General features: G+C 39.1%; 1 protein-coding gene and 1 long non-coding RNA gene across 3 annotated transcripts; one reads left to right on the top strand and one right to left on the bottom strand.

Annotated features, from left to right (window-relative positions):
* Positions 1-4,018: 4,018 nt before the first annotated feature.
* Positions 4,019-9,252, top strand: LOC130413293 (uncharacterized). The gene is made up of 2 exons (XM_056738386.1): positions 4,019-4,099; positions 5,873-9,252. The coding sequence occupies exons 1-2, from the start codon at positions 4,095-4,097 to the stop codon at positions 7,434-7,436; spliced, it is 1,569 nt and encodes a 522-aa protein (XP_056594364.1). The 5' UTR covers positions 4,019-4,094; the 3' UTR covers positions 7,437-9,252.
* Positions 9,253-14,075: 4,823 nt separating this feature from the next.
* Positions 14,076-17,134, bottom strand: LOC130413448 (uncharacterized). Of its 2 annotated transcripts, none has more exons than XR_008905493.1 (3): positions 16,905-17,134; positions 14,638-14,724; positions 14,076-14,504 (listed from the first exon to the last, which is right to left on the bottom strand). It is a non-coding gene; the product is annotated as an uncharacterized LOC130413448 (long non-coding RNA). The 2 variants fall into 2 exon arrangements; XR_008905492.1 differs by lacking the exon at positions 16,905-17,134 and adding an exon at positions 14,919-16,744.
* Positions 17,135-22,353: the final 5,219 nt, after the last annotated feature.

Here is a 22,353-nt window from a genome sequence, read left to right as displayed (position 1 = left end):
TCACTTTCAAGTTTACTAACATAATCAATCCAAAAACCTTATTATTGCTCAAAATGTTTTGGAAAGACAAACATCTAATCTACAATCACTTGTTCAAATGATAAAACTAATGCAAACGAGCTAAAATCGACCCAAGAAGCTCTGGAAAAAATGCAAAACTATGTTTAAAAAAGAAGACAAAAGTTTAAACCGGGTCTCATAAGAACTTAGTTTTGGAGATAGTTTGTCTTTGTTCAGCACACAACAAGAGTTAGAGAACATGACAATTCAGCTGGTTATTGAAGCATTATAGATGATCATACTGAACACTCATTCTCTAATAATGTTTTACCACATTGATGCTCTCATTAAGAAGATAAAGGATATCAAAGAGTCTGAAAAAGCTGAAGTTCTGTGGAATATCATCAAGACAGCAGAAAAAAAGGGGAAACTCATTTTTTAACTGAAAGCCAACAATCACTATGGTTATATAAAAAATACCAGTTTTAGGGCTTTCTTCCAGACATCCTACAATAAAATCACATTCAGGCCCACACATGTGTGATCTTAGTATAAACTTTGCTTTACCTTCTACCATTTTCACGTTAAATGATACAGGAGATTGATTTAGTTATTAGTTATACAAAGTGTACTGTTAATGTTACTCTATACTGTTTTTATTGTATCAAGTTTTCTCCTTTAAAGGGACAGTTCACCCGAAAATATTTTTCCAGCATGTTACACCTGTTAAGCAAACTAGACACAATGCGACACAATCATCTAAAGTTGTTAAAAATACTTAATCATAGTTCTGTGTAAATGTGTCATACAGCGTATAGACTTTAAGATTAAGTGCTTGAATTGTAAATCAATGTGACAGAAAACAATTCATTCTGCTTTGATTTTAATCATTTTAATTCATGTAAATAGAATTCATTTCAATGATTTTTAATTTTACAGAATCAAGAACTTGCACAAAACAGACAGTGTTTGTGTGTGTGTAACATAGTCATTCTTATGCTTTAGGCATATAAAGAGGGTTCAGTCAAAAGATGCAGTCAAATGTCTTTGGAACTCTTTGCACATCAACAAAACAAAACAATTCCATTTTTAAAAAGCCACATAAATTGATATGTACCAGTTCAGAAGTCGGTCACATGTCTGAATGTTTGAATCAATATCTAATTTAGTCTGTGACTCTGATGATCTCTGCTGTTAGTTCTACCAGAAAGACTCAGGAGGCAAAATGCTTGGCAATGAACATTTATTATACAACTGATAGGTGACAGTATATGAGTATGGTGAATGTATAGTTCTTTGGTGTAGGCCCTGTCCGTGGCTCGCATCCAGAAGGCCAAGCATTCCTACACTTCCCGCCTGGAGGTTAAGGCGGGGGTCTTGCCAACCCCCCTGGGGTTAAATGGACAGGGACCTCATTGTGGTGGTGGGGAGGATGGGGGTTAATCTCTGCCGCTTCGACTAAGGACGCAAAATGAGGGTAGGTGGCAATGTTTTATATATTCCATGTTAGATGGTGATTGGATAGATGACGATTGGTAGTGAATGGTCAAGGTCGAGTCTTCCCGGCAGAACTTGCGCTCAACTGAAGCTTGCATATCCTATAACTACATCATCTGTGCTGTGATTTGCACAGCACCTCCTCCCGGTGGGACATGCCCGGAAAACCTTCCCGGGAAGGCGTCCAGGGGGCATCCGGAAAAGATGCCCGAGCCACCTCAGCTGGCCCCTCTCGATGTGGAGGAGCAGCGGATCTACTCTGAGCTCCTCCCGATTGACCGAGCTTCTCACCCTATCTCTAAGGGATCGCCCAGCCACCCTGCGGAGAAAGCTCATTTCGGCCGCCTGTCTCCGGGATCTTGTCCTTTCGGTCATGACAGCTCATGACCATAGGTGAGAATAGGAACGTAGACTGACCGGTAAATCAAGAGCTTCGCCTTGCGGCTCAGCTCCTTCTTCACCACGACAGACCGGTACAGCGACCGCATAACTGCAGAAGCTGCACCGATCCGTCTGTCAATCTCCCGTTCCATCCTTCCCTCACTCGTTAACAAGACCCCCAGATACTTGAACTCCTCCTATTGAGGCACGAACTCTCCACCTACCTGAAGTGGGCAAGCCACCGTTTTCCGACTGAGAACCATGGTCTCAGATTTGGAGGTGCTGATTCTCGTCAGAGCCGCTTCACACTCGGCTGCAAACCGTCCCAGTGCATGCTGAAGGTCCTGGTCTGATGGGGCCAGCATGAAGACATCATCCGCAAAGAGCAGAGCTGAAATCATGTGGTCCCCAAACCCGACGCCCTCCGCCCCTGGCTGCGCCTAGAAATTCTGTCCATAAAAACTATGAACAGAACCGGCGACAAAGGGCAGCCCTGCCGGAGTCCAACATGCACCGGAAACAAGTCTGACTTACTGCCGGCAATGCGAACCAAGCTCCTGCTCCGGTCGTACAGGGACCGGATAGCCTTTAGCAAAGGGACCCTAATCACATACTCCCGGAGCACACGACAGTGAGAGACCTATCCCCGACCCAAAGGCGCAGGGAAGCGACCCTCTCGTTCACCGGGGTAAACTCCAACACATGGTGGCTGAGCTGGGGGGCTATAAGCAAACCCACACCAGCCCGCCGCCTCTCACCCTGGGCAACTCCAGAGTGATGAAGGGTCCATCCTCCCTCGAGGAGTGTGGTTCCAGAGCCCAAGCTGTGCGTAGAGGTGATCCCGACTGTCTCTAGTCGGAATCTCTGAACCTCACGCACAATCTCAGACACGAGGCCGCAGGCAATCTCAGCCACGGATATAAGATCACTATATCATTTCCTACTCCAGCGATAGTATCAAACTGTGTATTTGTGGTGTTTTGTTGAAAATGATTTATAGATAATACATTATAGTACATTTAGAGAACATTTATAGGTCACATCACTAGGTAGAAACTTGACTCAGAATACATCACACACAGGTTCACTTGCATTTGCTATTCACAGTATTTTGTGCAATTTGTTGGGTGAATAATAATAAAAAGAAAGTTTTGTGGTTTCAAGGACATTTGTGACACATTTTTTCAGAAACAAAACAAGACCCACTGGCCTGTTAAGGGTATTTACTTGATTGTTTAATTTAAATAAGTCATGTTTATGAATAATTATCATCAATCATGTTTGTAAGTAAGCTTTATTGGGAGACTAATTTAACAAAATCATAAAGAAAAGCCCTTTGAAAACAAACAATATGATATTGGATGATAGTCATGTCAGTGCAATGCATCAGCCATCTGCAATTTTATTTGTGAATAAAATATACATTTGTATTTTTATATCATAAAATTCAATTTCATACAATATTATATGTCCACAATGAGACACTTTATTTTGCATACAATGATATGTCCTCAGTTCATTTATTTTCTCTCAAAATCTAAATGTTTTGTGAACAGACATTATTCAGTTTAAGATAATAATTAAATTCACAATTCAATAAAGTGAATCTACTTACAATATTATTTGTTTTTATTTCCATTCTGTTGTACTCCAAATGACAAACCGCTAGATCCGGAGGTGCATTTATATGCTGAAGACCAGAAGCGTTTTCTGAAGATCATGTGATTTAGAGGAAGACAACTGCTATAAGTTTTTTTATTGATTGTAATATTACTTTTATCTTGTCATAAGACATATATGATTTAATTTTAATGCATCTTAAGGTGTGTTGGAGGGTTCTCCCCAATCTAAAAGACTTATTCACATATTTACACCTGTTCGCGGGGCTGTAGATCTTGTTACGTTATGTAGATCACAGAAAGTTTATGACATATCCCTTCTTGAGAATGAAATCCATTGAATTGATTTAGAGGTGTTATAGATGTTAGATCAGTGTTTCTTCTTCCAAAGTTTCACATTACACCTGAGTGTTGTGGTAGAAACATATCAAGCTCAGCCAAAATATGATAATGAGATGGTAACTTTACAGTTTCAGCTTGCTGAGTTTTATGCGAAATCACATGACCTTCAGAAAACGGATGTGTCTTCACTATATAAATGCACCTTATGATCCAGTTGCTTGTCAGCCAGAGAGGAAGGACTTTTAAAAAACACAAATGTCGTAAGTAGACCTAAGTCGTTGAATTATGAACCAAATTATGAAGCATGTCTATAGCAAATATATTGTAGTATTTATATACATTGTATCTCTTGAGTAGGTTTTGATTGATTCACTGAACTGAAAAGATTGTTAAAATAGAAACATACTGAAATGTTACATCTCAGATTGTCAAATTATCAAGTGTCATTATCTATACGCTGAAGCCCAGAGAGAATTTGATAACAATGTATTCTAAACTTAATGGTTTATTACTATATATTTGTAATATTATACAAAAATACTCATTTTATTTTGATAAGAATTTGTGTTTGTTTATAGCACAGCCCCATGATTTATTTTAAAGTTTTCTTTGCATTTTTCTTTTTGAGAACATGATTTTTGCATTTCCAAAAACACCTTCAGATAAATACGATCTTAAGTTCCAATGTTTCCACCATAGTACAACAACTCAGTGTTTACCAAAACCATAGCTGAAACAAACATCTGCAAACTGCTTTACAAACGAGTGTGTGGTTAGAACAGCAGCTCTGCACCTGTGGTTAGAAGCAAAGTTGCACAGCAGTTAGTTTGCTTTGTGCTGTGTGTGGAGCTCGCTGATTTGACCGCAGTTGGACTGTGTTCATTTTTATGTCTTCTCTGACCTCAATTGATCTCTTCAAAGTAAAAAAGGAGAATGCTGAAAATAAAGTAAATAAAATACATTTGTAACATTTCATTTCAAATGTAACAAAAGAAATTACTATTTATTGATAGATCTTTAAAAATAATTATTTACGCATTGTTTGTTTTATGAAAAGTTTGATAGAACACAAGTTACAGTGTAGGCTAAAGTGAAATGCTCAAATTGAGTCAATTCTATGGGGGTCCCCAGCACTTTGACTAGTTTTTATTGCACAAATGTAAAAATATTAGACTCCATAACACATCAAAAACACAAAAATGTAACAGAAAATAATTAGTAAACAGTTTACACAATTTTATCAGCACAAAACCCATCTGATTTTCATTATTGAAGTATATTTTCTGAAATAAATGTATCTGAGGGATCCCCAAGTCTATTCTTTGCTTCTTATGGGGGGTCCCTTATGAAGGGTCGGAACCTCGCAGTATAACATTATTCTGGATGGTGGTAAATACAACCCATTTTATTTTCATAGCTTTTGATAGCTATACATAAAAAATATTGTCGTTTTTAAATATTTTATTGGTCCTGAAAGGCAATAGGCAATTATTTCGGAGGCAGCATTTGTGCCTAAAGCTGGCAGCTACGGGAAACAAATTCGAACAGGCTTCATACACAGTGTAACATAATTATATTTGAATTATAAAAAGAGAGCGCAAAAATATCTATTTGTGCTTAAAATGATTCAACTAAATATGATCAAGGAAGGCTGTGAAGATTTATCTGCATCGTTTATCCTTTGGACTTTTTATTGAAATATTTTACAAAAATCTAAGAATTTTAAATGGGAAGATGTCAGTATGAAATAAATGTTTTTTTTTTATTTTTTAATTGGCATATTTTTGCAAATATAGTTATTAGTTGGTGATATTATATGTAAACATATTTTATGTAAATAACTTGTTGAGGGCAGTGCCTAATTAAAAGCATAATCCTTTTATTTTTTCTAAATTTGCAACATTTTCAAGATTCTGCAGTGTATTTAAGCTTTTGACTGCACCTGTATATGATTATGAGGTTATAAACACATAAATTACGATCTGATGAGCTTTGTTAAGAAAATTGTGTATGTTTTTGATTTAACACTACAGAGCAAATACTTCTGGAGAACTGTGCAAAACGGATAAACTCATCAAGAAAAGCATCCTAATTGAAGATGGAAATCCTGCTCGATATCGTCTGCAAACAACAACAGATAATCAGAATCAATCTGAGTCATACAGAAAAATCATCATTGGTAAAAGAGACCCAGAGAAAGCTCATAAAATCATTCTGATTGTGGGAGTAACAGGCACTGGAAAAACAACCCTCATCAACACTATGATCAACTACACGTGTGGTGTTCAGAGAGAAGACAAGATCTGGATTGAGATCACAGATGATCAGAGTGACAGAACATCAGCTCACAGTCAGACCTCCATCATCACTGTCTATGGTGTTTATATACCAGAGAGTTCAGTCGACCTAACAATCATTGACACATCAGGATGTGGAGACAGTCGTGGTACTGGTCATGAAAAAGAGATCGCCAGGAGTTTACAGCATTTATGTAAATCTGATCATTTGGTCCAGCAAATCGATGCTCTTTGTCTTGTGATTAAAGCAGATCAAACTCGACTCACTGACAGACAACAGTACATATTTGATGCTGTTCAGTCATTATTTGTTGAAGATATTGAAGAAAACATTGTGTTACTCTTCACACACTCAAATGGGCTTCCTCCTAACAAAGCTCTGACAGCCGTCAAAGAAGCTAAAGTCAAGTGTGCTGTAAATGAGGAGAACCAGCCCATCTATTTTCTGTTTGACAACTGTCAGTCAGAGACTCTTGAAGAAGAATATCAAACAACCCAGAAACAATCATGGGATCTCAGTTATAAAGGAGTGGCACAGTTTTTTAAGTTTCTTGACAAAATCAATTCAAAAACCTTAAATTTGACTCAACAAGTGCTGAAACATCGAAAACAGCTGGAGGCAAACATCTGTAATCTCCAATCACGTGTTCAAGAGATAGAACTGAAACAAAATGAGCTGAAGCAGACTAAAGAAGCTCTGGAGAAACACAAGCAAGATGTTGAAGAAAAGGATAACTTTGAGTACACAGTTCAAGTGCCCTACAATGTAAAGGTTGATATTGATCCTGCTGTAGCTAAAAAGGCATTGTTGTGCACCGTCTGTGAGGAGAACTGTCACTATCCAGGATGCTGGTGGGTTACAAATCTCGCCTGGTGTGAAGTGATGAGAAAAAAATACTGCACAGTGTGTACAAATAAATGCCACTACAGCAAACATGTCAAAGAAGGTAAAATATATGCAGTAAAGTCTAGAGAAGAGAAGATGACCTATGAAGATTTAAAGAAGAAATATGAAAACAAAATGAGTGATTATGAGTCTTTGGTCAACAAGCTGAAGGATGAAGTACATGAATTAGAGAAAGACAAATTAAAGCTGCTGATTGAAGCTTATCACAGTGTGGAGTCTCTGGAGATGATCGCTCTGAACACTGGTTCTCTGTTCATACTTCAGCACATTGACTTTCTCATTGAGAAGTTGAAAGAAATCAAAGAGCCTGAAAAAGCTGAACATCTTGAGAACATCAAGAAGATAACAAATCAAGAATCACTTGCAAATATGAAAAAGATTACAAAGAAATAAACAAGATTAAAGCTCATTAAAGGGGTCAAATGACATTGCAGAAACATATATTAATGTTTGTTTTAGATGTAATGCAATGTGTATACACGATTTAAGGTTAAAAAAAACAAAGTATTTTCCACATACAGTGCATGTTTGTCTCTCCTCTTTGACCCGCCTCTCTGAAAAGCGAGGTGTGCTATCATTGGCCAGTTAGCCAGTGCATAGTGATTGGTAGAATACTTCAAGCGTGTGACTGAAATATTACGCCTCTTACCATATTTGGAACATTATGTTCCCAAGCAATTGTACTGACAGGTGATAAACATCCATCGGTACTTTCATTATCAATTCGAACCCGAATCTGAACCAGAAAATGAAGATGATCAAGCCGATACATCAACTTTGCCGGCGTGTCTTGAGCAGGATGTAAAGGCTTTGTAAGGTTTTTTAAATATATATTATGCTAAATAGTTAAAAACTTTAAGTATAAAAAATGTTTTACCTTTAAAGTATGATGTTATAAAGATTTGCCGTTAGTGATCAACCAATGTTACGCCATGCCGATTATAACAATGCAAATAACATAAAGTTTCTTGTACAGACCGATCTAATGGCTTTATAAGAAGTCAATCGTTATGAGCCGCGGGAATTACTTTTGTAATGAATGTAGCAGCGTTTTGGACTTTCAAATGCGTGCCGTCTCAGGATGTGCATTTCCTAAAGCAAACCAGTCTTAAAGTTTCTCAACTTATTTGAAATGTAAAGGTGGGCCAGGTAAAGATGATTGGGAGGCCGCATTCAGCCGGCGGGCCGCCAGTTGACTATCCCTAAAACAAGAACGTTTGATTTTATCTAGTATCTATCTGTGTTTTCGATTTCACATGTGTTCATTATTTATCTACGTTAGCCTATGTTCACGTTTGACTTATTTTTTGAAGTTGCTAGCGTTTGTATAATCCTATTGAGTAAATTGTTTTTTCAAAGAGTCCTGAGCGCTTTTTTTAAACACCAGCTCCTGCGACTTTTTCTGCAGCTCAGAGCGTCTTTGAAAAATGTTCAACTTTTCTGAAAAAAGCACACCCTACATGAAGCTCCTTACCCCAGCTAACCAATGACTGAAACCTGTCGTTTCTATAACAACATGCCATGGACATAATTGATTGAGAAGGCTCCAGCTCGAAAAAATTTAATTGCATTTGAAACACCCGTTGGAGCATAGTTTTGTGTAAATGTAAGTTTAATTTTCTCATCAACAACTTCTGATTGCATTTCTAACGAGAAATAAGTATTCTAGTTTTTAAATATGTGATTAGTTATTGGAAAGACGCTCTTTGTTTGTAATCCAAATCTGTTTCTCTGGGCTGCCTCCATGCACCAACGCCGACGACGAAGTCATGGAGTTCTGCGCCCGTTTGTAGCCATACGCTGCCAGCGTTTTTATTTACTTAAAAACGACTTGCTCAACTTTTTCTTCTCAAAAAATAAGTTATGTGTAAACATGGGATTATTTGTTATTATGTGAACGGTAACGTTTAAGCGGATATCATTGTAACAGTATACGCCATGTTGAATGCTAACTTAACTTACGTGCTTGTGTAACTGTTACTATAACACCTGTGTTTCTTTGTGCCCTCAATCGGTGTCCTTTGTACTTTTTCCTGAATTCAACAGTGTAAACCTTCAGACTGGCTAATTCATATTTTAAATAACTTTTTTAATATATTTTTATTTTAATATTTGTATATTGCCTTTTAATTTTCATTTACTGTTTAACTGCTTTGTTTTTCAATTTTCTGTATTGTACTTTATTTAATAAAAGCTTTTTTTGACGGTTTGATGTAGTCTATTATAGTCTATTCTTGGGCTATGGTTAGACGTATGTTAGATTTTTATTGACAGCCCAATTCAAGCCTACTCTTAGCCTAGACCAATATTCACTGTTTATTAGACGTATACATATAGTCGTTTAATTGATGTCTAATTGAAAACTGGATGAGAAGATCCTAAGATGGCTACTCCCCCTCTACAGCAGAGACCATCACCCATGCCTCTAGACGGTGCCCTTTACTCGTCCTGGTGTCTCTCTTAGTGAGAAAGAACCACTGAGGTGCTTGATCAGGATTGTGTTGTCCTTCTTACGAGACTGGAGACTAACATCTACATGTAGGACATGTAGGACTGGCATCCGGGGGGGCGTATGCCTGCGAAAGCACCTTCCCACCCTCCAAGAAGTTGGGTCAAACACATGGCTGAGAAATTGGTACCTCACCAACCTTCCTTCTTACTCAGACACTGGTTAAGAATAGGCATTCCATCCATCACTAAGCAAGCACCCCCTGGGGTCGGCTGGGCAGAGCAGCCTTCGCCTTAGGCCGGGACACCATATGACCTATCACAGATAGTTCTTACTGGACCTGGTGCTATCAGACGCAATAACACCCCCACCGTGGGCTGTTCCGTCTGCCATACCCTCATGATAATGGTTACCACACATGGTAACCCATAAGCTTTCCCAGGTGGACCTCCACCTCGCGGTTAACTACCCAGTCCGCACGTTCCATGCGTTCTCCTCCAAGGACGAGACCCTACATATATCCACCAGATTCCTCTCCACGGGTAGGAGGTGGCCTCTGCAGCGCTTCTCTGATTAAGAGTCGCGCTCACCCTGTGTAAACTGAGCCGGACGGCCTCTCAGGTTACCGGTCAGGGCTGTACCCATCTTTCTCCAAGAAAGCTCTGGAACCCCCCGACCACCACACTGGAAGGTTACAGTTTCACGAAGCTTCGAGCTGACATACCCAGGCTTGTTACCGTCGCTTTGCTGAGATTGTGAGGCGATACAGTGTTGTGGCGTTTTCCATAGGCAACCCCATCTGTCGTTTTCAACACAACGTCGAGAGACCGGCAGAAAGGGAACGTCTTGGTTACGTATGTAACCTCAGTTCCCTGATGGAGGGAACGAGACGTTGTGTCCCTTTTGCCACAAACACGTATCGTATGCTGCTACAGTTGTGAGAGGCTCTCAGGCTCTTCAGAACAAGAGGTAAATGAATGCTGCACGCTGGCTTCCTTTTATACCGGACATCCGGGGGCGGAGACCGGCATGCAAATTTCATTGGCCAAATATCATTGGCCTTTTCTATAGCAGTCAGAGTTGATTGGTTCTCAAGGGCGAACCCCATCTGTCGTTCTTGACAAAACGTCTCGTTACCTCCATCAGGGATCTGAGGTTACATACATAACCGAGATGTTTCCAATTCAGAATTGGGGCCATTACTGTGTCTGAAATAGTAAATCACACATATGCAACCCTACATCAGGTCTTAAAGGATGATTTTTAAAGGTTATTATTCCTGAATATTATTTGTCATAAGTATTACAAGAAAAATGATTGAGATACTGTATGTACAAAGATGAATACAAGCAAATTCATATTGTTAGACTGAAAAATGACACTGTTTTGCTACAGTAAGCACAGTTTAACCGTAGTATTGTTGTACAACTATATAAATTAGGGGTGCTCCGATCAGGGTTTTTTTAGCCGATCACCGATCCTCGATCACTGAAAGCTGTATTGGCCGATACCGATCACCGATTATAGGAACTATTTGAAGCTTTCTGAGTACCAAAAGAGAAAGTGTCATGAATTAACTAATGAATATTAGTAAGTTACATATTTGGTAACACTTTCCTTGAGGCATTTATGTATAATGCATTATAAAGAGTTATTAAAGGGTAAAATGCATTATTAATATTCATAATGTGTGTTGTAATGCATTATATGTAGTTGTAAATAATTATAACCAATTTAAAATGTGTCGTGTTACAATGAATTGCTTAGTGTTATAATGTATTAACTGTAATAACAATTATCTATTAGACATTACAATGCATTAAAATGTGCATTACACTGCTTGAAAACTACTTTTACAATAAATTAAACATACATGCTTCAAGGAAAGTGTTACCACATATTTTCATAAAACATAGCAGCATGCGACATGAGTCCCAGAAACCTTTTGTCTTCCACAATATAAAGTGGCCACGATCAAAGCAAATTTATTACATTATTTTATCTGATAATCTGATATTTCTTTATGCTTCTTACTGTCCTTGCAGTAGGGTTGATGCTTTAAAAAATGTCTCAGTTACTGACAGCTGAGGAGAGGTTGCGCTCATGATGGTTCATTGGCTTTCTCTTATAGGATTCGGTCACTTAAACTGTGTTTCGATCTATGCTACCTCTGCTCTAAATTCTGTTTGGTAAAGTCACGTTACTTATGGTCATGAGATAACGTTAGTGTATGCATTTGCTGGACGAATACATATAGGATTTTTATTACCATACTGCTAATCATAACTTGTAAAATATGAATGGTTAATGACGACTATTATACGTATTTTCCTTTGAGCTAAACAAATTCCTTGACTGAAATTGACATTTTAAATAACATATTTCATGGATGTGATCTTGATAGATCTGGTGGAGAATCATATTTGGTGAGTTGAACTCATCCTTATTTTAAAATGCAGCTATAACCGCTACATACAATAATATGTAATAAATACAATATAAATATATGTTTACAATATTTTAAAACCAACATTAATTTAAACAATTATGAAAGCTTAACAATGAACCAACAAATTTACAATATTAACAGTTTTGCTGTTACTATAACTACTCCTCCAAGTCTCGTAGAATGTTTCTATAATTTTGAGGCTGAAAAGGGCCCTGAGGAGGAAGATGCTGATAGTAGAGGTGAGGTTGTGATTGTGCATATAGAGAGAGTGATGTGGATATGTGTGTAGGTGTGAGAGATGAGTATGTGGATGGTGGCATGTGAGATGATGATGATCGGATGGACTGGTCAGCCTCCTGGCCCTCAAACAACGCATTCATTATTTGTTTTTTTACCTTGGTTTGAATGCATAAATCCACCGAATCCTGTTTTCGGAAAGAACTGTATTGATATGTAGCTGTCAGAACGGAGGCAGACATCTTTTTAACAATTTAATCTTTTGTTGCTCAATAATATCTGGATCTCCTCTGTGGCACTTTAGTCCATGTCTGGCTTTGATAAAAGGAGAGGCATGGTCTTCATCTCCTTGTGTGGTCGAAGAATGTGGTCCTAGAAAATACAAATTTACTATACCAAGTGACATGATTGTTTTCAAAGATCTACAGTCAATGTTGAACTAAGTTTTTGCATACATCCCAATTCTGCGTCAGGATTCATTAATTTGTGTTCTTGAGTAAACAATAATTAGAGGTTTGAAAGAGGTGCGTACAAGTTTTTTTAACTATCTCTTATCTACATTTTGATCTTATCCACATAAGTGGAATTGCTTCATCATTTGTGTGCACTGCACACTGATTCTTACATGATCCAGGAGCCAACTATTCAGCCTGAAAAAGCAGACCTCTATAATATGAACTAACAATATCATATGAAGCACATTTAAGCTCTTAAGGAATTTTAGGCTGTCCAACACCCCTATGAGTGATTTAAATGAGGACAAGACAAGTCAACAGTCATCATTGTATCAGTAGTCTTGCACATCCCCAATTGTGATATTAAGGTTCTGGACCCGAAGTTTCAAAGATTCTCGGGAGGGGAAATCTGTGTAGAATCTGGCCGAGAATCCTGTAATCTGAGCCCGGCCATAAATTTTCACTGACAGCCCAAATTTAGCCTTGTTATAGTCTAGACGCCAGGGCTATGTTTGGACGGCCTTGTCTTTTAGATGCGAAATTGCATTCGTTTTCACTAGATAAGACCTTTGTTCATCGTCTGATCTCGTTAAAAGCCCTTTGAAGCTGGACTGAAACTGTCATTTTGACCTTCAACCGTTTGGAGTCCATTGAAGTCCACTATATGGAGAATAATCCTGAAATGTTTTATTCAAAAACCTTCATTTCTTTTCGACTAAACAATCAGTTTTCAATTTAGTTTTCAACTAAAGAAACAAATACATAAACATCTTGAATGACATGGGGGTAAGTTTATGATCATGAAAATTTATTTTGAAAGTGAACTACTCCTTTAAAACCGAGATGCAAAACTTTGAGTTTTTTGTTACAGAACAGCTTATTTGTGTTCGTTCTATCAACTCTCTGTAGACTTACCTTGAGTTAAGCTCTTGCACCACAACGACTACAAGCCATGATCAATTGAGCTCCGATATTACAATTCACCATGGCATCATGGCGGCAGAAAGCGCTTGAGAGCGAAGCACACTTTCAGCTCTGCATACACTCTAAAAAAAGGCTGGGTTAAAACAACCCAATTTGGGTTATTTTGGTAACCCAACATTGGGTCAAATATGGACAAACCCAGCGTTGGGTTATTTTAACCCAGCCAGTTGGGTTAAATCTTTGACCTAACATGCTGGGTTGTTTTATTTAAATCAACTTTTGCTTAAAAATTACATTGATGGTTTAAAACAAACCCGAAATGTTTAAAAATAATAATAACAAAATCACAGAGAAATACTCGAGGCATCAGTAACAATCAATAGTTTTATTAAGGATCAAAATGCAAGACAAAAGGAATTCATAAAAACATGCAATATGTTATGCTCAATGAACAATAAAATGGCATATAAAACACTTTGATGAAATGTATGTTTATACATATTTAAAGAAAATTAATTTCAATAAATTACATTAGTTTAGATTTTAACATATACATTTAACAAGGTTATTAAAGTGGCACAAGTAAATATAAATAGTTAGACAACTTAACACTTCAAAACACTATAAAAAGTATTTTACTAAAACCTTGTTAATAGAACCGCATTTATATGTTAAAATATAAGTCTATGCACAAGTTTTCTATAAAAAAAGAAATAAACAAGCGTTATGGATGTGAAAAAGGGACACCGTAACTTTCCTCTTCATATAAACTCACAAAACATTTTAAATAGTGTTAGTTCTTTCGGTTTCAGCACTGCTTAACCTGACATATCCACGGAGCAGTCTTACTGAAGAGGATTCTTTTCCTGGGAGTTGTAGACAACAGTGTGGCGTGCACTTTTGGAAGTGGATGTCCAGCAGGAGGGTTTCTTTATCAATTTGTTCATCTATAAAGAGACAAGAAAAGAGACAAGAGAAGAGACAAGAGAAGAATGTAAGGAAACTGGCCTACCCAGAGCACAATGGATTATAATAAACATATAAAGAAGTACATTAACATTTTACCTAAATAATGTTTACCTTTAAGCCTGTTATGAAAACATCCACGTTCCAGTTGACTTTCTCTTGAATAGAATGATCCATTAATATTAGCTGTTATTCTGCACGCTGTCAGTGGGGGAAAAAAGAAGAGTGGGATCTAGTACTTAAAGCGAAATACAGTCTTAAAAAATAATATTATAAACGTTAAAACAACCCTTCACTAATTCGACACACTCGGGAATAAGTATAAGTCTAAAAAGAGCAACAATTGTTCGTCTCATATACCCAAAATTAACTATATCGCATTGTTAACCACTAACGTTATATGAGCCAGCGGCTATTCCCGAAGCAATGGCCGAGATAGAGCTGCTCTCCACGGAGACACGACCGCTGACAGCCTGAAGCTCACACCTCCGACAGCGTCTTAACAAAATCTCAAAGAGGCGTTATGTTTATATATAAATCACGTATTTGTGTTCTTAACAACAACCAGTGGTGGACAGTAACGAAGTAAATGTAATTCGTTACTGTACTTAAGTAGTTTTTTTGTGTATCTGTACTTTACTCAAGTACTTCAATTTTGGGAGACTTTTACTTTAACTCCACTACATTTCAAAGTCAAATATCTTACTTTTTACTCTACTACATTTTCAAAATCAGTCGTTCCTTTTTATTTATAAGTCAGTAAAAACTTAACTGGTAAAACGAGCCACCAATCACAGTACATCGCGCGCTTTATTTTGAATTTGTTTTGTTTTGCCCTGTTGTCGCCTTGGTCACGTTATCTACTTAGCGCGAAAATACGATTAAACACATCAGATTCAGTGCAACTGTCTGCAACAACATAACATTTCGACTGCTAATATCTTTAGTGAAATCATGGAAGAAACTGAAGAATCGAACTTGCCACAAAACCCATGGACTTATTTACGCGATTTTTTTGAAAAATCGTTGAAAAGAAGAACGAGTCTTTCATTTATAAGTGCCTTCTCTGCCTGCCTCGGTCCTGTACAATTTCTTCATACAAGAATTCTCCTTCCAATAAGGGAACACATAGAGGTAAGCCATTTTAATTTCACTCATTTAAAATAAAGAGATATAAATCTAACAGTAGCTTGCAGAACAAATATAGACTGTTACGCTACCATGAACATTGTACACGTCGTCAGCCAAGTAAACTAAGCTGTTTCACCTTATTTCATATTTTAATTTGAAACTTTTCAAGCTGAGTGCTCTGTTATTGTGAAATGGGAATCAATCGAATTTAACATTTTATGTTGGAATTTAAATTAATTATATTTTGACTAGGCTGCACCGATTCAATTCACATTTATTTGTATAAGCGTTTTTCACAATACATATAGTTTCAAAGCAGCTTGAATTTGTCTACATAAATATTTTGAGTGATCTGTTATGAGAGGTGACTGTCTTTAAGATAATACAAACCATGCTGTTATAGCTTACATCGTGTAATAATTTAAATAAGGAAAAAATGAGCTAATTAAAGTAATTATTACAAGTTAGGAACACAATGATTATATTATAAGAAAATGTTGCATTGGTGCATGTATGATGCTAAAACAGTTGACTGGTGGAGTGGAGATCTCCTTATTAACAGGTATTGTTATTTTCAAAAGCTTCCAAAGACTGATCTAACTAAGCCTATGCTGAAAATAATATACTCTGTATATACCTATGACATGTTAAAAGAAAAGCACATAAAATATATTTTATTATTTTATTTAATCAAAATAGTAGTACTTGGATACTTAAGTACATTTGAAGGCAAATACTTTTGTACTTTTACTCAAGTAAAAGTTTAAAGGCAGCACTTCTACTTTTACTTGAGTAATATTTTTCCTTGGGTATCTCTACTTTTACTCAAGTACATGGTTTGTGTACTTCGTCCACCACTGACAACAACATTCTCGTCTAAAAGACTCTTAAAACTACGTTCCGTCACCGAACATTAGCGGTATTTATAAAAAAAAATGAGCTGGATGTTTGCTTTTGACACGACGCTCTCGTGTCGACCTTAAACTAATATCAAGATGCGTAAGTTACTGAACTAAATTCCTCACACAAGTCACACATTTCAGAGGAAATGTTCACCAAAAGGGAAGTTTAAATGATTAAAAAGCTGTAAATTAGAACAACGTGGGCATAACGTTACAGACTAGCTATCCAAAGCTAACGAAGCTAGATTGTAACGTTACTTTCAAACATAATGCGAACAGCCGAATTTTGCATACTTTTGCATTTTTTTACAGTAATAGTTTTATACATTAAAAACTCGTAAAACATACCTTTTCTTCTCCGAATAACAACTTTCCGAGATGAAGTGGATCAAAATGCCCGCGAAGGTAAAGTTTGTCTGATGCGTAGAGGAGTGGGAGGGGTTTACTCTCTCAACTGTCACTCAATTGGACCAGACTGGTAACCCAGCGTTTGGGTTACTCAAAAAATGACCCAACACTGAGAAAATAACCCAACAAAATGACCCAACAGGCTCAACCCAGCTGTTGGGTTAAACAAATAACCCAGCATTTTTTAGAGTGTACAGTGGAATTACTGATGTGCTTAAAAAGATAAATGTACCAATAAACAATCAAATTAATCCGTAAGTTAATGAAAAAACTGAAATAAATCTATCTCACTCTCGACTGGAGTACTCTAGTATTTCCTGTGAGACGCCATAGTGTATGGTACACTTGTTAGTCGTTTTTTGTTAACAGAGTCAAAGTCAGAGTGATGATCGGTTCAAATCCTGCTCAGAGCAGTTTGGGGTGGGAATGGCTGCACGTCTAAATTCATTGTTTATTACCTTATTACTGTATTTGTCTACATTTACAGGGGATGGTGGTCTAGTGGGTTAAACCACTGAACTGGTAAATCAAAAGTTGCTGGTTCGATCCCAGCAGCCACCACCAGTGTGTTCTTGAGCAAGACACTTTACTCCATGTTGCTCCAGGTGGATTGTCCCTGTAATAAGAACACTGTAAGTCGCTTTGGATAAAAGCGTCTGCCAAAATGACTAAATTTATGTTTTTTTATTTGTGATCAAAATGTGTGCCATGAATTTCTGTTTTAATGAATGAATGAAAGACCTACAGAGGCATTAAAAAGGGAGAGGAAATCGAAAGAAACGTCTTTGTTACGTATGTAACCTCAGTTCCCTGATGGAGGGAACGAGACGTTGTGTCGAGAACGACAGATGGGGTTCGCCATAGAGAACCAATCAACTCTGACTACTATAGAAAAGGCCAATGAAATTTGGCGAATGAAATTTGCATGCCGGGCTCCGCCCCCGGATATCCCCCGGTATTAAAGAAAGCCGGCGTGCATCATTCATTTACCTCTTGTTCTGAAGAGCCTGAGAGCCTCTCACGACTGCAGCAGAATACGATACGTGTTTGTGGCATAAGGGACCCAAAGTCTCGTTCCCTCCATCAGGGAACTGAGGTTACATACGTAACCAAGATGTTCCCTTTCTGTGGGTCTCTCGTCGTTGTATCGAGAACGACAGATGGGGTTATCTATGGAAAACGGCCAAAAACACTGTATCGCGTCACAATCTCAACGAAGCGATGGTAACAAGCCTTGGCGTGTCAGCTCGAAGCTTTCGTGAAACTTGTAACCTTCCAGTGTGATGGTCGGGGGGTTCCAGAGCTTTCTGGGAGAAAGATGGGTACAGCCCTGACCGGTAACCTATCACGGACGGGGCCTTAGCTCTCTACAGGCGAGAGGCCGTCCGACTCGGTTTACACCGGGAAAGCAGACAATGGGTGGTGTCGCGGGAGGCAAAGATCTATCTGTGCCTGTCCGAACAGCACCCAAATGAGCTGGACCGGGGGTGGAGTCGCCACTCTCCGCAAGGTGTATACTGACGAGAGAGCGCGTCGGCTGTCTGGTTCAGTTTGCCTGGGATGTGTGTGGCCCGCAGGGAGCGGATCACCTGCTAACTCCACAGGAGGAGGCGTCGGGCAAGTTGTGTTAGCTGCCGTGAGCGTACGCCACCCTGGCGATGTACACCACGGCTGTCGTGCTGTCCCGGAGGACCAACACGTGCTGGCTCTGCACTAGAGGCCGGAGCCTTCTCAGCGCAAGCAGCACAGCCCACAACTCTAGGCAATCCAGCGCAGACGGGGGCCCGTCCACTGTACCCCACCCCACCCCTTACCCTCGTGGGGCTCACTCAACGCCTTCTGGCGAAGAGAGGAGGCAGCCTTGGCTGCCCCACCATCGAGGGAAGTAAGGGAGGTGGAGCTGGTTTTCACTGGAGCGGTCCGTGAGTGGAGCGCTCCAAGTTTTACACAGCTCCTCATGCACCTCCGGAACCCGGGTTAGCATGAATGACATCATTTCTGCTTCCTCCTAACTCGACCGCTGGGGGTGGAGCTCGGATTCGTCAGAGTCGGATGTCAGTCTCCCTCCGATGCTGCGAGCGACATTTCATCTACTCACACACCGTTCCCGATGTGTGTGCGTGAGAATCCGGACGGTATGCCACCGCCGGTTGGGGAACATTCAGAAAAGCGAATCGGGGTGCGATCGGCCCCTGAGCACTCTGCTGGCGGGTTTACGTTCGCAGAGTTCCCCATAGCACTAACGCTGCTAACCTGCGTGGTCATCGGGGCCGTAGCCACAGATGTCACAGCCCGGGTAGCAGACGAAATGGTGGCTGGTTCCCGTAGGAAGACAGCCACCCGTGACCGCAATTTCTGAATGACAATCTGCCCGCAGTGTGCTGGACGCCCACACACCTAATGCAGCGATCGTGTCCATTCTCTGCCGCACCAAAGAGAACAGCCGCGCTGGAGAATGCTCAGTCAGTCCTAAAAAGGACTTTTAGATAAAATCTCACACACCTCAGAACTGCCGAGACGCCCAGGGGAAGGTCGCTGCAGGTAGGGACGATCCGCTGCTACACGTCGTAGATCCGGCAATGTAGAAGAAGAAGAATTCATAGAATTCGTTCTGTTCGTAGTCATGAGCGAAGGCTCTGAAGAACAAAAGGTAAATGAATGCTGCACGCCGGCTTCCTTTTATACCGGATATCCGGGGGCGGAGCCCGGCATGCAAATTTCATTCGGCAAATTTCATTGGCCTTTTCTATAGTAGTCAGAGTTGATTGGTTCTCTAGGGCGAACCCCATCTGTCGTTCTCGACACAACGTCGAGAGACCGACAGAAAGGGAACTCCGGGTTAACCAAAGAAAACCTGCTCCCGACCAGGTTGGGTTCACACAGTAAGTTACTACGGTTACTGACTCTGAGTATTTGTAAACTCTTTAAGAAACAGGCTCGAGTTAATCCGCTCTCTCGTGTTTGACATACCTCACATTTTGAAACGGAAAACCCAGAGTTTCCCTCATTTCATGGTTATTATACTTGGTATCACTAAACCTTCTTTGTATAATGGCCACCTGGACATTCATTCATAATCAAGGTGTTCAGGGTTGCTTTACTATTACAGACAGGTGTGCTGAAACAGAGTTGGAGCTACAGTCTGCAGGACGGTCTCTGAAGAGGAGCAGGCTTGGAGATCCCTGCCGTTCAAGAACCATTCTGGTTTCACCATCCCTTTCTTGGCATTTTAAGATCCGTTTTGGCCACACAGAACCTTTTGTGAAACAGAAGTTCTTTATGGAACCATTTAGACAAAAAAAAGGTTATTCTGGTGTGCTTCTGGATGGTCACTTTCCTGCAAAGTGTAGCTTCAACCTTAATCAAACACCTAAACTAGCTACCAAATGCACATTGTTGGAGGGAAGTTTATTAATTGTATTATTACTTTCAAAGTTCAAAGCCTACTATCAGATTTACTGAAATTACCGCCTGCTAAATATGAGACACTATTTGATTTTTGAAAATAGCCTTAGATATTTCACATATTGAATATTTATCTCTTAAAAGTTTAAACGGTTCCTTATCCAATTACTCCCTCTATTGGGCAACGTTTCTATCACAGCCTTAATCCTTAAGTTAAATTAACTGTCAGAGCCCTTTTTGGAGCCTACACATGTCGTCATTACAGGGTATCAGGAGTGGGCATGGAACAGCATCATGGACGCTATTAAAGGTCTTGAAGGTGTTTGAGTTTATATTGACTATCTTGTAGTGTGGGGGTCTACTGTGGAACAATATACTCAACGGCTTTTCAAACTGACGGCAACAGGTGTGAAACCAAGTCCATAAAGTACAAGCTTTGTTGGATATGCCACCTCCTGATGATAAGAAGGGAGTCTTTGTATGGTTAATTTTCTAAGAAAATTTCTGCCAAATCTACCAGACAAAACTATACACTTGCGAGAGTTGCTACACATCAACAAAGATTTTGTTTGGTCTTCGGTACATGATCTAGAATGGAAGAGATTGAAACGGCTTTTGACTAAGCAACCTGTCCTTGTATTTTTTTTTTTCACAGGTGTCCTATTAAAATCTCTACAGATGCCTCTCAGAAGGGGCTATGTGCTGTGCTTCTTCAGGAGGATGGTGACTCCTGGAAACCTATTGCTTATGCTTCTCGACCGATGACAGAAACTGAAAAAAGTTACTCTCAAATTGAAAAAGAGACTCTGGGGTTAGTATTTGGCTGTGAGTGATTTCATGGATATATTTATGGATTTACCTACCTTTACAGTAGAGACGGACCATAAACCACTGATTTCTATAATTCAAAAGAAATTAAATGATATGTCACCTCACAAATGTATGATTATGAAATTACAATGATATGATTTGAATCTGGTTTATACGCCTGGAAAGTATCGTATTGTGGCTGATGCATTGTCTCGAGCACCAGTCGTAGCGGAGTCTTGTTTGAGTTATCATTATAAGCTGCCTACAGAACCAATGCTGATTGCTGAAGTATATACTCAACCGTGGCAAAAAGTAGGAGCTGATCTGTTCCAGTTGAATGGGAAGAATTTTTTGGTGGTTATTAATTACTTTTCCAAATTATCCCAAAGTTGAAAAACTTCGGTCTACCACAACGGCTGATGTGATTCATGATAGAAAGGTATTTTTGCAAGGCATGGAATTCCCCTCAGTGTCCAGAGTGACAATGGCCCTAAGTACAGTATCCATGAATTCAGACAGTTCGCAGCACAGTATGGTTAAGCATACTGTATCTAGCCCCTCTTATCTTTTATCTTTATCTTTTCCTAGCAAATGGAAAAGCAGAAAAAGGAGTGCAAATTGTAAAAAATGATTAAAGGAGGCAAGCTGTAAGTAATTCAGATGAACACCTAGCTCTGTTGAGTTATCATTATTCACCTCTGGCCTGTGGATTATCTCCTTCTGAACTATTAATGAATCATAAGCCCTGTCATACCTTACCAAAATTATCCCTGAAAAGTGAGAATCAAAGTTCAATATTGCAAGGGCTGGAACATCAGAAAAGGAAGCAGAAGGAATATTATGAACAGAGAGCTCGGCTATTAAAATCTCTTTCAGAGCAAGATGTTGTCAGAGTGGAAGAGCCCACGTCATGGAGAAAGAAAGCTGTGGTTCTAGAGGAAGTGAATCCAAGATCCAACCTGAATCAAACAGAAGATATAATATTAATAGAAGGACAAATATTACGGAGAAATAGGAAAACGTAAGTCTGTAGATACAAGCAAGGACCAGTTAAATGTAGAGTCGTTTTCTTTGGATGGATCACCTATGGATATGCCCTCCTCCTCAGACAAGTCTTCAGAAGTCCCTGTTGCTGTGCCTTTTTCTGTGGTTGTGTCCCCTTCAAGTGACATTC

Source organism: Triplophysa dalaica, chromosome 23, assembly GCF_015846415.1.
Source record: "Triplophysa dalaica isolate WHDGS20190420 chromosome 23, ASM1584641v1, whole genome shotgun sequence".
NCBI classification, from domain to species: domain Eukaryota; kingdom Metazoa; phylum Chordata; class Actinopteri; order Cypriniformes; family Nemacheilidae; genus Triplophysa; species Triplophysa dalaica.
The sequence above is the reverse complement of the archived record's forward strand: the minus strand, read 5'-3'. Positions and strand labels throughout refer to the sequence as shown.